The 15,797-nt window shown below is 33.9% G+C and overlaps 3 protein-coding genes across 3 annotated transcripts; 1 reads left to right on the top strand and 2 right to left on the bottom strand.

Moving 5' to 3' along the window:
* Positions 1–205: 205 nt before the first annotated feature.
* On the top strand, positions 206–3,406 carry LOC145157453 (putative catabolite repression protein creC). The gene is made up of 11 exons (XM_079076492.1): positions 206–569; positions 870–1,217; positions 1,296–1,404; positions 1,512–1,605; positions 1,721–1,808; positions 1,905–1,988; positions 2,127–2,223; positions 2,304–2,391; positions 2,495–2,600; positions 2,694–2,789; positions 2,868–3,406. The coding sequence occupies exons 1-11, from the start codon at positions 369–371 to the stop codon at positions 3,213–3,215; spliced, it is 1,659 nt and encodes a 552-aa protein (XP_078932618.1). The 5' UTR covers positions 206–368; the 3' UTR covers positions 3,216–3,406.
* An 8,110-nt stretch (positions 3,407–11,516) lies between these two features.
* NF-YC10 (nuclear factor Y, subunit C10) lies at positions 11,517–13,157 on the bottom strand. The gene is made up of 4 exons (XM_079076485.1): positions 12,644–13,157; positions 11,973–12,057; positions 11,839–11,880; positions 11,517–11,743 (listed from the first exon to the last, which is right to left on the bottom strand). Exons 1-4 carry the CDS (start codon positions 13,136–13,138, stop codon positions 11,679–11,681), a joined length of 687 nt encoding a protein of 228 aa, XP_078932611.1. The 5' UTR covers positions 13,139–13,157; the 3' UTR covers positions 11,517–11,678.
* A 462-nt stretch (positions 13,158–13,619) lies between these two features.
* On the bottom strand, positions 13,620–15,529 carry PDX2 (pyridoxine biosynthesis 2). Its single transcript, XM_079076480.1, has 6 exons — positions 15,278–15,529; positions 15,053–15,180; positions 14,792–14,879; positions 14,614–14,687; positions 14,224–14,492; positions 13,620–13,948 (listed from the first exon to the last, which is right to left on the bottom strand). The coding sequence occupies exons 1-6, from the start codon at positions 15,327–15,329 to the stop codon at positions 13,813–13,815; spliced, it is 747 nt and encodes a 248-aa protein (XP_078932606.1). The 5' UTR covers positions 15,330–15,529; the 3' UTR covers positions 13,620–13,812.
* Between the last annotated feature and the right edge of the window lie 268 nt (positions 15,530–15,797).

Below are 15,797 nucleotides of genomic sequence, written 5' to 3'. Positions count from 1 at the left end.
AATAAAATAAAATAACCACAAAATGACATGTAGAAAAAAAAATTTTAATAACCATAAAATGACATGTGACAAAATAAATGAGAGTATGCCATGTGAAAAAAAAATCTTTTATTTATTAAAATAGATAAAAATGAAATAAAAATATAACTATATAACAAAAAGCTTTTTAAAAATAAACTTGATATTTTTTAGCATTCAACCCCAAATTAAAATTAATAAGAAAAACAGATGGGCAAAAGGGGTGCGCTCGCATCGGCCATGGCAACAGATTGACCTGCAACTCCAAAGTCCAACCTTCACCAATGGGCGAACACGATTTCCGATTGCCATGAACCTTCTCCTTCCGATCACTATCAGTCAACGTCGCCATGATCAATACCACCACCGCCGCAGCCACCACCACCAACACCGCCTCTCAACCTTCTGCTTCTTCTTCTTCTAACACCGCCGCCCAATCTCTCGGTCTCAAAAACTTCTTCAAAACTCCCGAAGGCCGTTACAAGCTTCATCAAGACAAAACCCATCCTTCTTCTCTCCTTCCCTACGCCCTCGCCAAGTCCATCACTCAGGTAATCAATTCTCTTTTAAACACACTTGTAACTTGTCTCAGTTCAGATGATACAGACTATTACTTGTCTGTTAAGCATCATTCATATAAGCTGATGTTGAAATTGAAATTAGGTATAAGTGTTTGATAATTGATAGTAATAACACAAACCCTAGCTTACCTCAAGGATCGAAGGGAGCGTATATTCTTCATGAAACCTATAATTTGATTTCTAATCTCAATCCTACCTCCTCTCTAATGCAAAATCGACATGAACATGAATCGGATCAGTGATAAACATATTTATTTTGCGAGTGTTCAGATAACCTTAGCACACATCAAGGATCAACCAGTTCAGGCAGCAACAAACACTCCTCCTTTGCAACCTAACTCAAGCTATAGCGTTGCAAGCAGTGGAGTGCGATATGTGACATCAAAGTTCTTAGGAAGCAGTGGCAATGGCAGCCGAATGCTTGGATTTGTTGGAGGAAATGGCACAAGCAGTAAAGCAAATGGTGGAACAAGCAAGAGTAGCCATGTCGGAGGAGTACTCACTAATGGTGTCAACAACTCTACACCTGGTTCAAATACTCCAGATGGCAAAGGAACTTTTTTGATATTCAATGTAGGAGACACACTATACATTTCAGAGCTCAATTCAGAAGAAAAGGTAATCTTAATTCTTGATTCTTCAAAGTTATACATATTCATTTATTATGTCCAAACTTAACCAACATAACATTTTCAGGACCCAATAAAATCAATCACTTTTGGTAATTCAAATCCTGTATGTCATGCATTTGATTCAAAAGCCAAAGAAGGGCATGATTTACTGATTGGGTTAAACTCAGGAGATGGTAACTTCTTTCCCCAAATTCTCCATTTCAAATGGATTTATACTTTTTTAGATATTTTTTACACTAAAGTAATCAACTTTTTCACTTTTAGCACTTAATTTTTGTAGTATACTCGGTATCCTTAAGACTGCAGTTGCAAGATGTTGGGAAGAAATTAGTAGGTGCTCATCATTACAACAAAGATGGAACCCTTAACAACAGGTAAAACATATCATATGATTCATATCAAATGAAATACAATCTCTTTTTGGTTATTTTGACCTTATAAACCATATTTATAAGTAATTTTCTCAAGATTCAATCTTTTTTTAAATAGTCGATGCACTAGTATTTCATGGATACCTGAACGTGAAGGTGCTTTTGTTGCTGCACATGCTGATGGAAACTTGTATGTTTATGAAAAGGCAAGCTTCAATTTCAACATATATGTATTTTTTTAAAAGTTTTTTATTAAAATTTAAATTTTAATCAATACATTGATTTTGTTTTGATATATTTAGAGCAAAGATGGTCCTGGTGACTCTACATTTCCTGTAATAAAGGATCAAACTCAATTCTCTGTTGCACATGCACGTTCTAGTAAGGTACACATAACTAACTTTTTTTTATATTATGAAAATATATGTTATATATATTTATATATAAAATAACTATGTGTTTGTTTTTGGACATTTATTAATATATATATATATATATATATATATATATATCTCATCAAACAGAGTAACCCTATTGCTAGATGGCATATATGCCAAGGTCCTATCAATGCCATTTCATTTTCAGCTGATGGAAGACATTTAGCAACGGCTGGAAGAGATGGTAAATTACTAATCTGCCCTCTGTAACATTCTAACTCATTTACTACATTTTTTAATCTTGATTTCATCTTTTTAATATAGGTTATTTACGGGTGTTTGATTTTTTAAATGAACGACTGATATGCGGTGGAAAAAGTTACTATGGTGCCCTTCTATGTTGTGCCTGGAGGTAATAAAATTTCAAAACTCATTCTTACATAATTTTTTATTAAGCGAAAAAAAAAAAAAAAAAATCTTGATTTAATTTAATGAAATTAAATTAAATTAATCAGTGCGGATGGGAAATACATATTGACTGGTGGAGAAGATGATCTAGTTCAGGTTTGGAGTATGGAAGACCGGAAAGTGGTAGCATGGGGAGAAGGTCACAACTCATGGGTAATTTCGTAATTTCTTAATTTTAATTAAAAAATAAATAAATAAAAACATTTCAAGATAATAATTAAATAAATCTTTAATTTCTTATTTCAGGTTAGTGGAGTTGCTTTTGATTCTTATTGGTCACCTCCCACTTCAGAAGATGATGAATCCGAAAATGCGGTTTACAGATTTGGTTCTGTCGGCCAAGTATGTCAAACACAGTACAACACTGTCTGTTCTGTCCTGTTCTGTCTTGACTACTGACTATGATTTGAATTTGTGTAGGATACGCAGTTATTGTTGTGGGACCTAGTGATGGATGAGCTTGTGGTCCCACTTAGGCGTCCACCTGGCGGGTCCCCAACGTACAGCCGGACACAGTCATCTCACTGGGACAATGTGGTCCCCGTGGGGACCCTCCAACCGGCTCCCAGTACAAAGGATGTTCCGAAACTCGCTCCGTTGGTGGCTCACCGAGTCCACTCGGAGCCGCTTTCTGGACTCGTATTCTCTCAGGAGTCTACCTTTACTGCCAGCCGGGATGGACATGTCAAGATCTGGATGCGACCTGGAAGTTCGGATTGCCAGGTCAGCGGCTCGGACAGTTGTACACCCGTGAAAAGTTTGAAATAAATTTGTCCAAGATGGCATGTTTGTATGTGATATTATAGTTTTGGAATTGAGATTGGTGGGTAATTTGTTGTGTAATGTTTTGGTTTTGGCCTCATTTTGCGGGTGTTGTGAAATGTAGAATGATTGTGGCCGTTTTGGGACCATAAAACTATTATAATGAATTAATGATAATGTAGTATTGTTTTTTTTTTTTTAAGAGTGTTTGGTTGAGATTTTGGGATAATTGTATGATCTTTTGAATATGGAACAAAGATGGTAAAGTAGCAAAAACACTATCTCATTTTTAAAAGAATTAATTTGTTTTTTAGAGCATATACATTCTTCCGCCCTAAGCATAGCTTTTTTGTTTTACAACATAGTTTTCCACCAAATTTATTAACTAATCTATCCCTATCATTGACCATTTTTGAAAAAAAAAAAAAAAAATCGTATATAAGTTAACTGATTTATCCCATCCATATGAAATGAATTATAGAATTCTCATCTAAATTTGTTATTTTTTATACGATCGTCAATTTTTTTTAAATGAAATATTATGTGACACATTTAATTAAAATAGTATATTACAATACAAAAAATTTAACTATTTAATTAAGCTTTTTAGGGTGTTTTCCCCCCAAAAGTTCAAAAGATCATAAATATGTAGTTATAAAAATATTATACTATAATTAAGAACTAGTAATGGAGTTTGCGCTTTATCACGAACTTTTACGTGTTTTTGTTGTGTATTAATAAAGTAGAAGAGGGAAACACACACACACACACACATATATATATATATATATATATATATATATATATATATATATAGGATGGAAAATATCATTTTATGAAATAGAGGGGTTACAAGTGACGGGTCATACAAATTTGAGGGATTAAAGTTGAACTTCATGCATTAAGAATTTAAGATACTTGTACATTGTACATAAAGATTGTACTTTTAGATAGAGTAACTTATACTCACAAACTCAAAGTTATATTATATATATATATATATATATATATATATATATATATATATATATATATATATATATGAGCTAGGTTCAAATGTTTTTAGCAAGTATTGTGTGTCTAAATGCACCAATGAGAATTCAGGAAATAATTAAATCACTAATAAATAATAAAAGGGTATAAGAGTAATCTACACTATAAATAATTATGGTAAAAGAAAACAAAATCAATCAATATCCCACTAATTTAGGTTATCAGTTTCATATAACACCACCACCGATTCCCCCTACTTCTCTTAAAATCATTGTTCTCTCTTCACAGACCCAGAAACCATTATCCTCTCCTTATTTCGACACCACCAGAGCAGTAGCACCACCCCATAACACGGTAGAACCACCAACTTTATGGATTGGAGAAGAGAACGGGTGGAGCCGGGCCCTTTCGTCGGCGATGGCGCCGACAACCGACGTTTCTACAACTTCCGATCTAGCCCCGACGGTACATCAAACAGAGACGTTCGCCAGGGACACGATGATCTCCTGGTTCCGAGGCGAGTTCGCGGCGGCGAATGCAATTATCGACGCATTATGTGGCCATCTGTCTCGGTTAGAAGGCGGTGTGAGTACGAGTCAGTATTCGCCGATGAAAGTGCAACATCATGAAATTCCAAAAGAGGATCCCAACGATAGAAATAGAAATCAAGGTGTTGAGGCAGTTGACAATGATTTTACCAGACTTAATTCACCTACAAGTGAGATAAAGATAACCGATACAGGTAACAACGATTATACTTTAACCCTTTTTTCTTAAACCCTAATTGATGAAGCAACCTATTTTAATGGATGTTAAGTTTTGCTGAGTTGTACACTCCCTTAAATTCGCATCAGAAGAACAATGAGGATATTTGTTTTTTTTTATACTTTAAGCTTTTGATTCTCTATTATTTATATATGTGTGCACAAAAGGTGTTTGTGGAAATTCCTGAAAGAGAATCTGGCCATGTTGTATGTATTCTGTCAAAACTCTCAGAATGCTTATTATTCTGTGACAATTTGATTTCAATCTTCTTATTTGTAAAAATAGGGAAAGTAAAAAACATTCCGGTAGAATATGTTATCATTCTCTATTATATCGTTTCCGGTAGAATATGTTACAAATTCTTTAAGAATATTCAAAACCATTCTGCAAGAATAGTTTATTCTGTAAGAATATTTATTGTTGTATTCTATTATAATGCATTGAATTGTTTAATTTTTGAAACTTGATTATCTTTTCTTTGTGGATTTAGGTTTTGAAGAGGCTAACATTGATGTGGAGAAGGAAGAAAACATATAGAACGAGAGTGTATTATACCAGAATGTGTTATGCTACAATGTATAAAGTGTTGCTTAAAAATAATATACCAGAATGTGTTATGCTACAATGTATAAAGTGTTGCTTAAAAATAATATTCTTTCAGAATAAATTAGTGTTTTTGTTAGATTTTGATGTTTTTTTTTATTTTTTCTTTCAGAATGTTGTTATTATTCAATGAATTACAATCATACAATGTAATTATTTGTTATATTATTAGTTGAAGAATTGATTTGTGTATTCTTTCATAATGTATTTTCTAGTTTATGGTTGGCATTCTGCCATTCTGACAGAATAAAATCGAAAAATATATTCACTAGTTTATGGTTGGCATTCTATCATTCTGACAGAATAAAATCGGATTTTTAAATTTGAATTAATTTAAAATATTCAGATTTTTAAAAAATAAAGGAATTAATCATCCCTAAAAATCCGAAAATTTCCTTTTTTAATATAGGTTAATTGACTAAAATGCCCTTATGTTGAAATTTGTGTGATTATATGGTACATGTTATCATATTCTACTATCATAGACCCTCAGATCATGACATTTGATTATATTCTATCCGATGGTCCAGATCTGTGCATTCTGGCACACAATAGTTAGTAAAAACAAAAATAACCTAACCCATATATATATATATATATATATATATATATATATATATATATATATATATAATACCAAGCATTAAAATAAAATATTATTTATTATTTATTAAAAGAAATTAGTTGATAAATATATAACGAAGATTTAAAATTTAGCTATAATTAGGAGTAAGGGGTTAGTTGTATTAAAAACCAACTCAAAAACATTTAAGTTTATATAGAATGGTTTATACTTATTCGACCAAAAAATACATATCCAATAGTAATAAAATAAAAATAAAAAACTTGTTCTGAAGTTGATTATAAATATACGACCTCCCATTATATGTTAATTTTACATCACATTGTGAGAATGTGCACATACATATGTCACATATGTACAAAACTTTGGTAAAGTAGTCTTCTTCCTATTGGCAGATGCGTGAATGATATCTTTCCATCTCTCCATTCTGGCCACATCACTTTTCTTTATCTTCTTATTTCATCCAACAACCATGGAAATGTTCATCTTCCTATCCCAATTTTTTTTATTAAAATAAAATAAGATAAAATGATTTGAAAAATCAATCTCAGGAAAAAGAGCTTAGGATCGATAATTACAGTTAATACAAAATATATATGGTGCAATTTTTCAGGAGAAATGAGAGGAGTAGAAATGTGTATCATTAAGCAAATGCTACACCCAAATGAGAGTTTGAGAGTTTCAAGTACCCATTGTCTATAAGAAATAGGTGTTAAGAATGACGTTGATCACAACATAAATAAGAGATGAGTAAAGTGGAGAGTAACCACATAATGTGTGAAATAACATTCGAGCTAATCAGAAAGTTCTCTTAAGACATTAATGTAAGCCGATTGAGAAGTAGCACGAGAGGAAGATTGAGCTCATATTGCTAATATTTGTTTTGTATTTTATTGCTAATACTTATCTTCACTATCTATGCATCCGCACAATATTCACTTGCTTATTAATATTTGTTAGAAAAATTAAATAGCATCCTACTTATTTTTTCTATCTATCTTTCTACCCCTTTTAGATGATGACAAGTGTAATAAAAATTTATTTAATATGACAAATGTCACGATCTTAAATATATAGGAAGATGGTAGGAGAAAAAAAGTGGAGGATATTTGATTTCTCTATTTATTATTTAACTTTCTTATGGTTTATCCTAGTTCATATGAAATGACATTCTTACCCTTTGTTTGTTTTTTTATTGATATTTGTCATTTAAATCAAGGGCAAATTGCAAAAAAAAAACGTCACTATATTATCACAAAATTTCGAATTTGACACTGAGTTTTTTTTTTCTAAAGACAAAACTGCAAGATTGGTCCATGTTGAAAGATCTAGTATGCTCAAAAGTCATTATAGAATGATATTGCTAATAATATATGATCCTATAGGGTCACACCATTTAGCATTACCGTCAATTGATTATTTATTAGTATAATTTGATTATTAATAAATATATCAACACTTGTATTTAATTGGAAAATTATTATTTCATGGAAATAATATTTTACTAATTGGAAATTTATTATTTGTGAAAATAATATTTATTGGAGAAATAACAACTTATAAAAAATATCATAAAGTATGATTATTTATAAGTTATATTTATATCTTAATAAACTAATTAGAGTTTATATATATATATATATATATATATATATATATATATATATATATATATATATATATATATATATGACTAGTTGTTTGAATATAAGAATCACTTTATATAAATGATAGTCTTTTATATAAAGTTAGTATATATATTTATACATGTATAAACTAGACATATAATAATGGAACATCCTTTGGTTCCATGCATTAGCCATAAGGCCGAAATTAGGAGGAGACAAGGCATGCATGCCTTGTCTATTCTTCAAGCATGCTTCTCTCCATAAGCCATACCTTTGACTTACTTTATGTAAGACACTTTATTACTTTTGGCTAGTATATAAGCTAAGGTATGGAGGCATTAGATAACACTTCAAGCAAGCTTTTTCTTTTTCTTCTTTTTAGCCATAAAACCGAGAGCAACAAGTGCTCTATAGGGCTGCCAAAATTTCGAGTTTTGGCTCTCTTCTTCTCCTCCATTCTCTTGCATTTTAATGTTTAAAGAATGTCCATTTGTTGCTTCACTTTTGAACATATATTTGGTATATATTTCAAAGGGTTATGAACAACAAATTACAAGTGAATACTAGCATGTTTTGATGGTTCTACTCTTGCTTGGTGGATACTTGTAGAAAACTCTTGTTTTAGAGTTTCATGCCACACTTCATCAACTTCCAACCTCCCATGAGGATCAAAGTCTTCAGAGGTTGTTATGTTTTCCCTTCTATGGATGTTTTAATCTTTCTAACTCTTGCAAAATGATCATTGGTGGGTAAAATAGTTTAGTTTTATTCAACATTTTTAAAGCTTCCGTTGTCATTTTTACCGATTGTGAAACCAGATTTTTGAATAAAAACCCAACACCTATGGTATTCAAAAAACTTTGGATAGAGTCCAAAAAGTTTCTCACTTGCATAGAAGGTCCAAAATCAAGGTTTTTCTGTGTTTTTGGTCCAAAAAAACTTGAAAAGACGGTTTCCCTTTTACTTTCTTTTTATATTTTTTAATTTTTCAAATACTATTTTAAATTTAAAAATAATAATAATAAAAGAAAATAATTGTCCCCCAACCCCACCTCTCTCTCTCTCTCTCTCTCTCTCCATACCATGGTTTTGTCGTTCATCGTTTCCTCTCTTCAACTTCTTTTTCCCCTTCTAAATTCAATTTGACAATCTGGAAAAGAAAAAGGGAAAACTTGAATGGGATTGTTTTTCAAACTCAAAATTGATATCGATTTAAAGTTATTTAAGATCCAAGATGTGCCCCCTTTATTCCCCATTTACGCAGGTCCAATAACAAAGTTTATTCTCCAAGAAAAGTGAACAACCGATGAATTGGGTCTTCTTCGCCTGCAATTTGTGTTCATGGTGAAGGTGGGTGAAGATCTGTAATGTTCGTCGGAAAAACCCTAGCATTTGACGCCACCAACCTTAGATCTATAATGAACTGGGTATTCTCCATCTCTCTCATCGCCGACAAAACCCTTAGCAAAACCCTAGCCTCCGGCGTCGCCAACCGGCAACAGCTATGTCGACGCAGGAAGAAGGTTGGCATCAGTGGTGTTTTCATCGCTGTCGTTCTTCAGTTAGGGTTTTTTTTTCAAATCTCGACGACGACTTCGTTCGTCGGTTAGGGTTTTTGTCTTCGTTCTTTAGTTAGGGCTTCCTGCTTTAGATCTGTCCATTAAGCGATTTAAAACTTAGACATGTTGTTCTTAGTAGTGAACATACACTCTGGATCTCCAACCTCCTGAGAATCGACGAGCACCACTGGCGACACATCAACAACTTCAGATCCAAGCTTTGATGATTCCGGTGGTGGAGGATCATTAATTGTCCATCAAACTATCCTCAAAGCATTCGTCGGATCAACCCATATATGTGTGGATTCGTTGAATGTGGATTGATGTTGATTTCTGGATTTAATGTATTTTTTGTCTTTTTTCTTGTTGTTGTTCCTACATATTGATCATCTTTTTCTTTTTCTAGATCAAAAGAAATTGGTTTTAAATACATCATCACTATATCTATCTATATAATTTTGGATTAAGATGAAGATGTGCGAGGGATTTCATCCGATTAGCCCTACATATATATAGAAATCGATTTTAGGTTTAGGGTTCACATCAGAAATCGATTCATATTAAGATTAGGTTTTAGAAATCAATTTTTAAAGGATGTTTGTTAAGAAGGAAATATGGAGGTACAGGTGTGATTTCGTTGAAGAAGAAGATAGAGGATGAATGAAGAACTAAAAAGCATGTCCTTTCCCACTTTGTGTTTCCGAGAGAAAGAAAGAGAAAGAGAGAGAGAGAGAGAGAGAGAGAGAGAGAGAGAGAGAGAGAGGGAGAGGTGGTGTTGGGGGTAATTATTTTATTTTCTTTTTATTTTTAAATTAAAATAGTATTTTAAAAATTAAAAATATATATAAAAAAGAAAGTAAAAGGGTATAACCGTCTTTTTAAGTTTTTTGGAGCAAAAACACATAAAAAAACCTTGATTTTGGACCTTCTATGCAAGTGGAAAACTTTTTGGACCCTATCCAAAGTTTTTTGATTACCATAGGGACCAATCTTGCAGTTTTGTCTTTTCTAAATTATGTCACTATATTTACAAATTTGTTGCAATATCAATCAAATGATTGGTTCTCTCTGTTCTCCCGGTAACTACTTTTCCCGAATTGCAATAAAGTCACTTTGTTTACCAAAATTGCGATTTTGACACTATGTTTTTTTTTCTAAATTGTGTCACTATATTTACAATTTTGTTGCAGTATCAACCAAATGACCGGTTACCATCAATCTAGCACGTTACCAAATAAATGACATGACAATATTGTGATATGGAAGCCACATCACACCTCTATGTGTCGCAACACGTTTTATTACATGTACCTAACTCCACAGGTCCAACATTGTGTGCACGAAAGAAAAGTCAGTCTGACCCATGGCCGTGGCGAGGCGAGGTAAAAACTTCCCTATAAAAGGAGGGTCACCCCTCCTCATTTCTTTCTACCAATTCTTCTTCTTCTTCTTCTTCTTCTTCTCTCTCTCTCTCTCTCTCTCTCTCTCTCTCTCTCTCTCTCTCTCTCCTTTGGTCCCTCGTGATTCGACTTCTCGTTATGTAATCTAGTTAGCGAAGCTCTAGAGGTTTCATAAGGATAACTAAGGAAAGGAAGTAAACGTTGAAGTTCTGCTCGCAACTATTCGGACCTCATCAAATTGAGTAGTTACACTTACTCTTATCTAACATTCTTAATTGTTTCAAGAATATTCAGGTGAGTTATCTCACCATACCATATGTGACAATATATGTCATTTGTATGTTAGAATGTGAGGACTGCTGGAATAGAGTTACATGAATAGACTAATTCACATGAATATTTTTGAAACAACTATTAAGTAAGTGTAACTAATTCGATTTGATGAGGTCCAAATAGTCGTGAGCACAACTTCGATGTTTACTTCCTTTCCTTAATTATCCTTCTGAAATCTCCAACGCTTCGCTAACTAGATTACACAACGAGAAGTTGAATCACGATGAACCGAAATCTCGAGAGGGAGAGAGAGTTGGAAGAATTGGTGTAAAGAAATGAGGAGGGGTGACCCTCCTTTTTTAGGGAGGTTTTTGCCTCGCTGTGTCCCGCCCTATAGAGGACCGCACCACAGCCATGGGTCAGCGTGACTTTTTTTTTTGTGCACGTAATGCTGGATTGATGGTGTGATGTGACTTTTTTGCAATTTGCCCTTAAATCAACTCTTAACCAAGCAAGTTCAAGACACCATTCTTGTATTACACAAAATCAAATCAATAATTCAATTCAAACAACAGCAAATGCACATTAATATTACAAAATGAGAATCCTCATCAAATGTCACAAAAATGCTACTCGGATTACATCTTCACTTCACAATAAAAATTTCAAGTCTCCACTGCTGGTGTTTCTTTTAATGCATCCTCAGCTTTCACCTTCTCAGGAACAAAATCTACATCAACATTCAACAAGTCACACAAACAAATTACAATCCATAAATCTTTATCTGATAAAACAAAGGAATCTGCATATCACATATTCACATACCTGAAAGAAAATCAAATCTCCTACGCTTGCTAACAACTGATGCTGATTCAACAACAAAGATTTACACATTTATGATGAGATGCTGTAATGAATTTTTGTACACATGATGTATAATATAAATGAGATGAACTTACAAAGGTGTTTGTAACCAATATGCTTCTTGCGATCAAGAAAAGCACTAGCATATGCTTCTGTAGTGAATAGCTGAAGAAACTTTTCCTGCACACAAACAAGAAATTTTGATCCATTGAAAGATTTCATAAGAGAGAGATTACAGGTGATATGACCAAAGAGTTGTTGATGTTCTATGAAGATATTATGTTGAGTTGCTTTAATTTGTTAGTGTCAAACACAAACATTCAAAGCATTGAAAAGAGATCATTGTGACCTAAAGAAGAAAATGTCAAATGTGTCGCTTAAGTTAAGCTTTGTATGAAAGCAGGATTCATGTCTTTTGAAGCGGTTTCTGATCATACAAGAAGGAAGGTCGTAAGTTTCTAATCTGCAAATTGATTGTTCGTAAATTTTGGGGGTTAATGATTCGTCAAAGCATTAGGATGTGGTACAATGGAGAAAAAACAAAAGAGACTAAATGTTAATGGAGTAATCGATGATTTGAAACATCAATTTGACTCTCGTTGCAGCTTACCATGGTTATAATTTGTATGAATGAGCGATTCTGGACAATAAATGAAATTAATTATAGTATTTCGAATCTGTTTTACTAAACTGCTCCATAGTGTTTTTTATGCAACTAATGAACCCTAATTCGATGGGAGCTAAAGGCAAGGGAATTTAGTGATACCGATGCTTTGTTGATGATGAAAACTGCCTCCTGAGTGATACGAACGTTAGGATCTTCGACCTTAATGATACGACTCACACGATTCATCGGAATCTGATACAATGAGCTACTGTCTTTCTCATCAATCTCCTCTTTCACCTTCTTCTTCTTCTTATGATGTGTATCTTCTTTCACCTCCTCCTCCTTCGCTTTCTCCTTCTTCTTCTCCTTCGAAGCCTCAGTGCTCTTCATCGCCTCCTCCGCCTCTACAGAATCATCAACGACATCCTCTTTTCCAGACACTTCCACTTGTTCTTCTTTGAATGCTTCTGATTTCACTCCATTCCTCTCGTGGTTATGAGAATTGGAACTTGAAGACTGAACGATCGGAACTTCCACCTGTACATCTCCTTCAGCATTTTTCTTAATCTTACGTTTACCGTTAGCTTTCGCCGTTGCCGGAGCAGTTTCCCCTTTTTTGCTTCTTCCACCTTCAGCTTTTTGCTCCTTCGCCATTTTCCCTGAGAACAGCAATTCGTCACGCTACTAAATATTATTAGCAAGGTTTTGTCATTTATATAAGCCCATTTTAAATAATGGGCCCATCTAAAAGTCCATTCCATACACATGTTAACGTGCACAAATTGGGCTGCCTAATCAAACCGGTTTTTAACCCGTTGCACTTTTTTAAGGGTATATACAAAAACCGGTTTTCCCCCAAACTGGTTTCATTCTAAACCGGTTTCCATACTTGATATCTATTGTTTGTGTTTCCAACATCTAGACTAGAACGGGATTCTGAAGATTTTATCAAACTTGATTAAGTGAAGAGTTTATCAATTAATTTAAAATCAAAGTAAATTCAAGATTGATCGTGTTATTAAATTTGAGTTTCATCACAAAGAGAGCTTAAAAAAACACATAAACCCAATCGAGTTTTTAAGTCCTTAAGTGTGTATCACTAACATAAATTCATCAAACCACACCACATAAGAAATAAAACATAAATCCAATCTCTTATAAATGATAACATCCAAACATTTTGTCCAAACAAAACAAAACAAAAAGCAAAAGATGAATCAATTTCCTTCATTATATACACAAATGACCTGAAAATTGCAAACACCCCCTTGTTGAATCATCCCATTAACAAAAACACCCCTCAACAATTATATCAATCAATTTCATAGCTACTCGTATACAGGAAGATCGGTTTTTGGTTGCTTGTTGTAAAGGAAACTTTCTTGATCTTCATAAGAGCTACTGCTACTACTCGATGCCACTATTTCATTATTACCAACCGACATTTTCACAAAGTAACTATGCCTATAAAAAAAAAAAAAAAAACAAATATTAGCAATGCACTTTAAAGAAACAACTTAAGAAATATATAAAAGTTTTTTCTAGGGTATAAATGTATAATCCTTAAAGAAATGGTCAAGGGTTCAAGTCTCAGCAGCAACAGACTGGTACGAGAGTTTCAAAGTTGGCCATGATTTACATCTTATATGATGTTCTTGGACAGTGTGAGTGTGAGTCAGCTCAGGGTTGCTAGAAGAATAATCTTTTGTTTGAAAAAATAATTTAGGAAATGGAAATACCATCGAGAGTCAATAGTCAACTCAGGATGAAATGCGGTTGCGAGTAGATTTCCTTGTTTGACAGCTACAATCACTTTAGTATCGGGTTGAGCTTCTTGACTTGGGTCAACTATTTCGGTTGACCGAATAGAAATAGAAGCCAACACTTCAACATCGGGCCCCACTTCAAGAACTGCAGGAGCGCGGATAAAAACAGCACGAAAACTTGGCGGGCCACCTTCTTTAGCAGCAAGATCTGGTACGGGAACCTCAGCTTCAAAGCTTTGAATCTGTATATTATTATGCAAGAAATAGCAACATACTTTCATTATTTGTTTTGTATTTTTAAAAATGTCATTTAAATTTATGAAAGTATAATGCTTTAATGAGAAAAATAATGAAAGTACTTGCCTGACTACCAAAGAAATTACGATGAACTGTGCAATCCAGCCCTCCAACAAGTTCTTGCCCTCCTTCTTTTTGTCCTGAAACAGAAAAATGAATCATTGGTGTCAATTTCGTGAATTTGAATGTTGAGTCTTTAACTTATTTGCAATACAAAAAATGTGTTCTTTGTATAGAATCTCACCAGTTGCTTTGTTTGCCAAGAAGATGAGACCAGCACATGTTCCCCAAACTGGCTTTCCCATTTTTACAAACTCACGGAGTGCAGGAAACTACAAGCAGATTACCAATTTGATTCAGAGAAAGGCTCATATAGGACTTTTGTCGAACATATAGAGTGCAAATACACCATGTATAGAGTTTCAATACAATTTTTGGATTTGGGTTGTGTGAATCAAATGGGCATCGGAAAGGTGGAGAGACAGATGGATGGATAGAAGTTTACCAGATTGTGCAATTCGGCAAGCTTAGCCATGGTGGTGCTTTCGCCGCCGGGGATAATGAGCGAGCTTACGTTGTCTAACTGTTCTGCTTTCCTAATCTCCACCCCCTTCACCCCAATCCGCCTTAGAGCTACACACAAACACAATCGCACGATTCAGTAATGGAAAGTTCCTTGAAATAGATACATACATACTCATAAATAAAAACAGAGGACGAGGGAACGAACCGGCGATGTGTTCGTTGAAGGAACCCTGTAAAGCGAGAACGCCGACCGGCATATTGACTGTACTTTTTTTAGGCTTTCGGCTTCTAGGAGAAATGGAGGATGATAGAAAAAGGGGTTTTGATGTTCTTGATTCTTGGTGAAAAAAGGCTGCGCTTTGGTGGAAGGTGAGGCTGAGTTCACTTGGGTGTGCTTGACTCGTGTCGTGTAAGAGCTTGCGTCACTCGATATTCTGTTGATGGGCATCGAACCGTGTCATGAGTATATGCACGGGTTTGAGTTGTTGGACTTGTTTTGGACTTTTGGGTGGCCATTGGTATATGTTTGATGATGAATGATGTACAATGGTTGTCCAATATCAACCCTAATAGAAATAGAAAGAGCTAATAATTAAAATGACAAATGACAAATAAAGTGGAAGTTAGTATTACAAAAATAGTCATTTTTATATATTTAAAAGAAATGACTACATAATTAGTGAAAACTAGTTAGCAATACGTGAAAAAGAGACGAATGGCCCCAT

This window comes from Lactuca virosa, chromosome 1 (genome assembly GCF_052849685.1).
Source record: "Lactuca virosa cultivar CGN04683 chromosome 1, Lactuca_virosa_CGN04683_v6, whole genome shotgun sequence".
NCBI lineage: Eukaryota > Viridiplantae > Streptophyta > Magnoliopsida > Asterales > Asteraceae > Lactuca > Lactuca virosa.
Note: the sequence above shows the minus strand (reverse complement) of the source record. Positions and strands in the feature narration are given on the sequence as shown.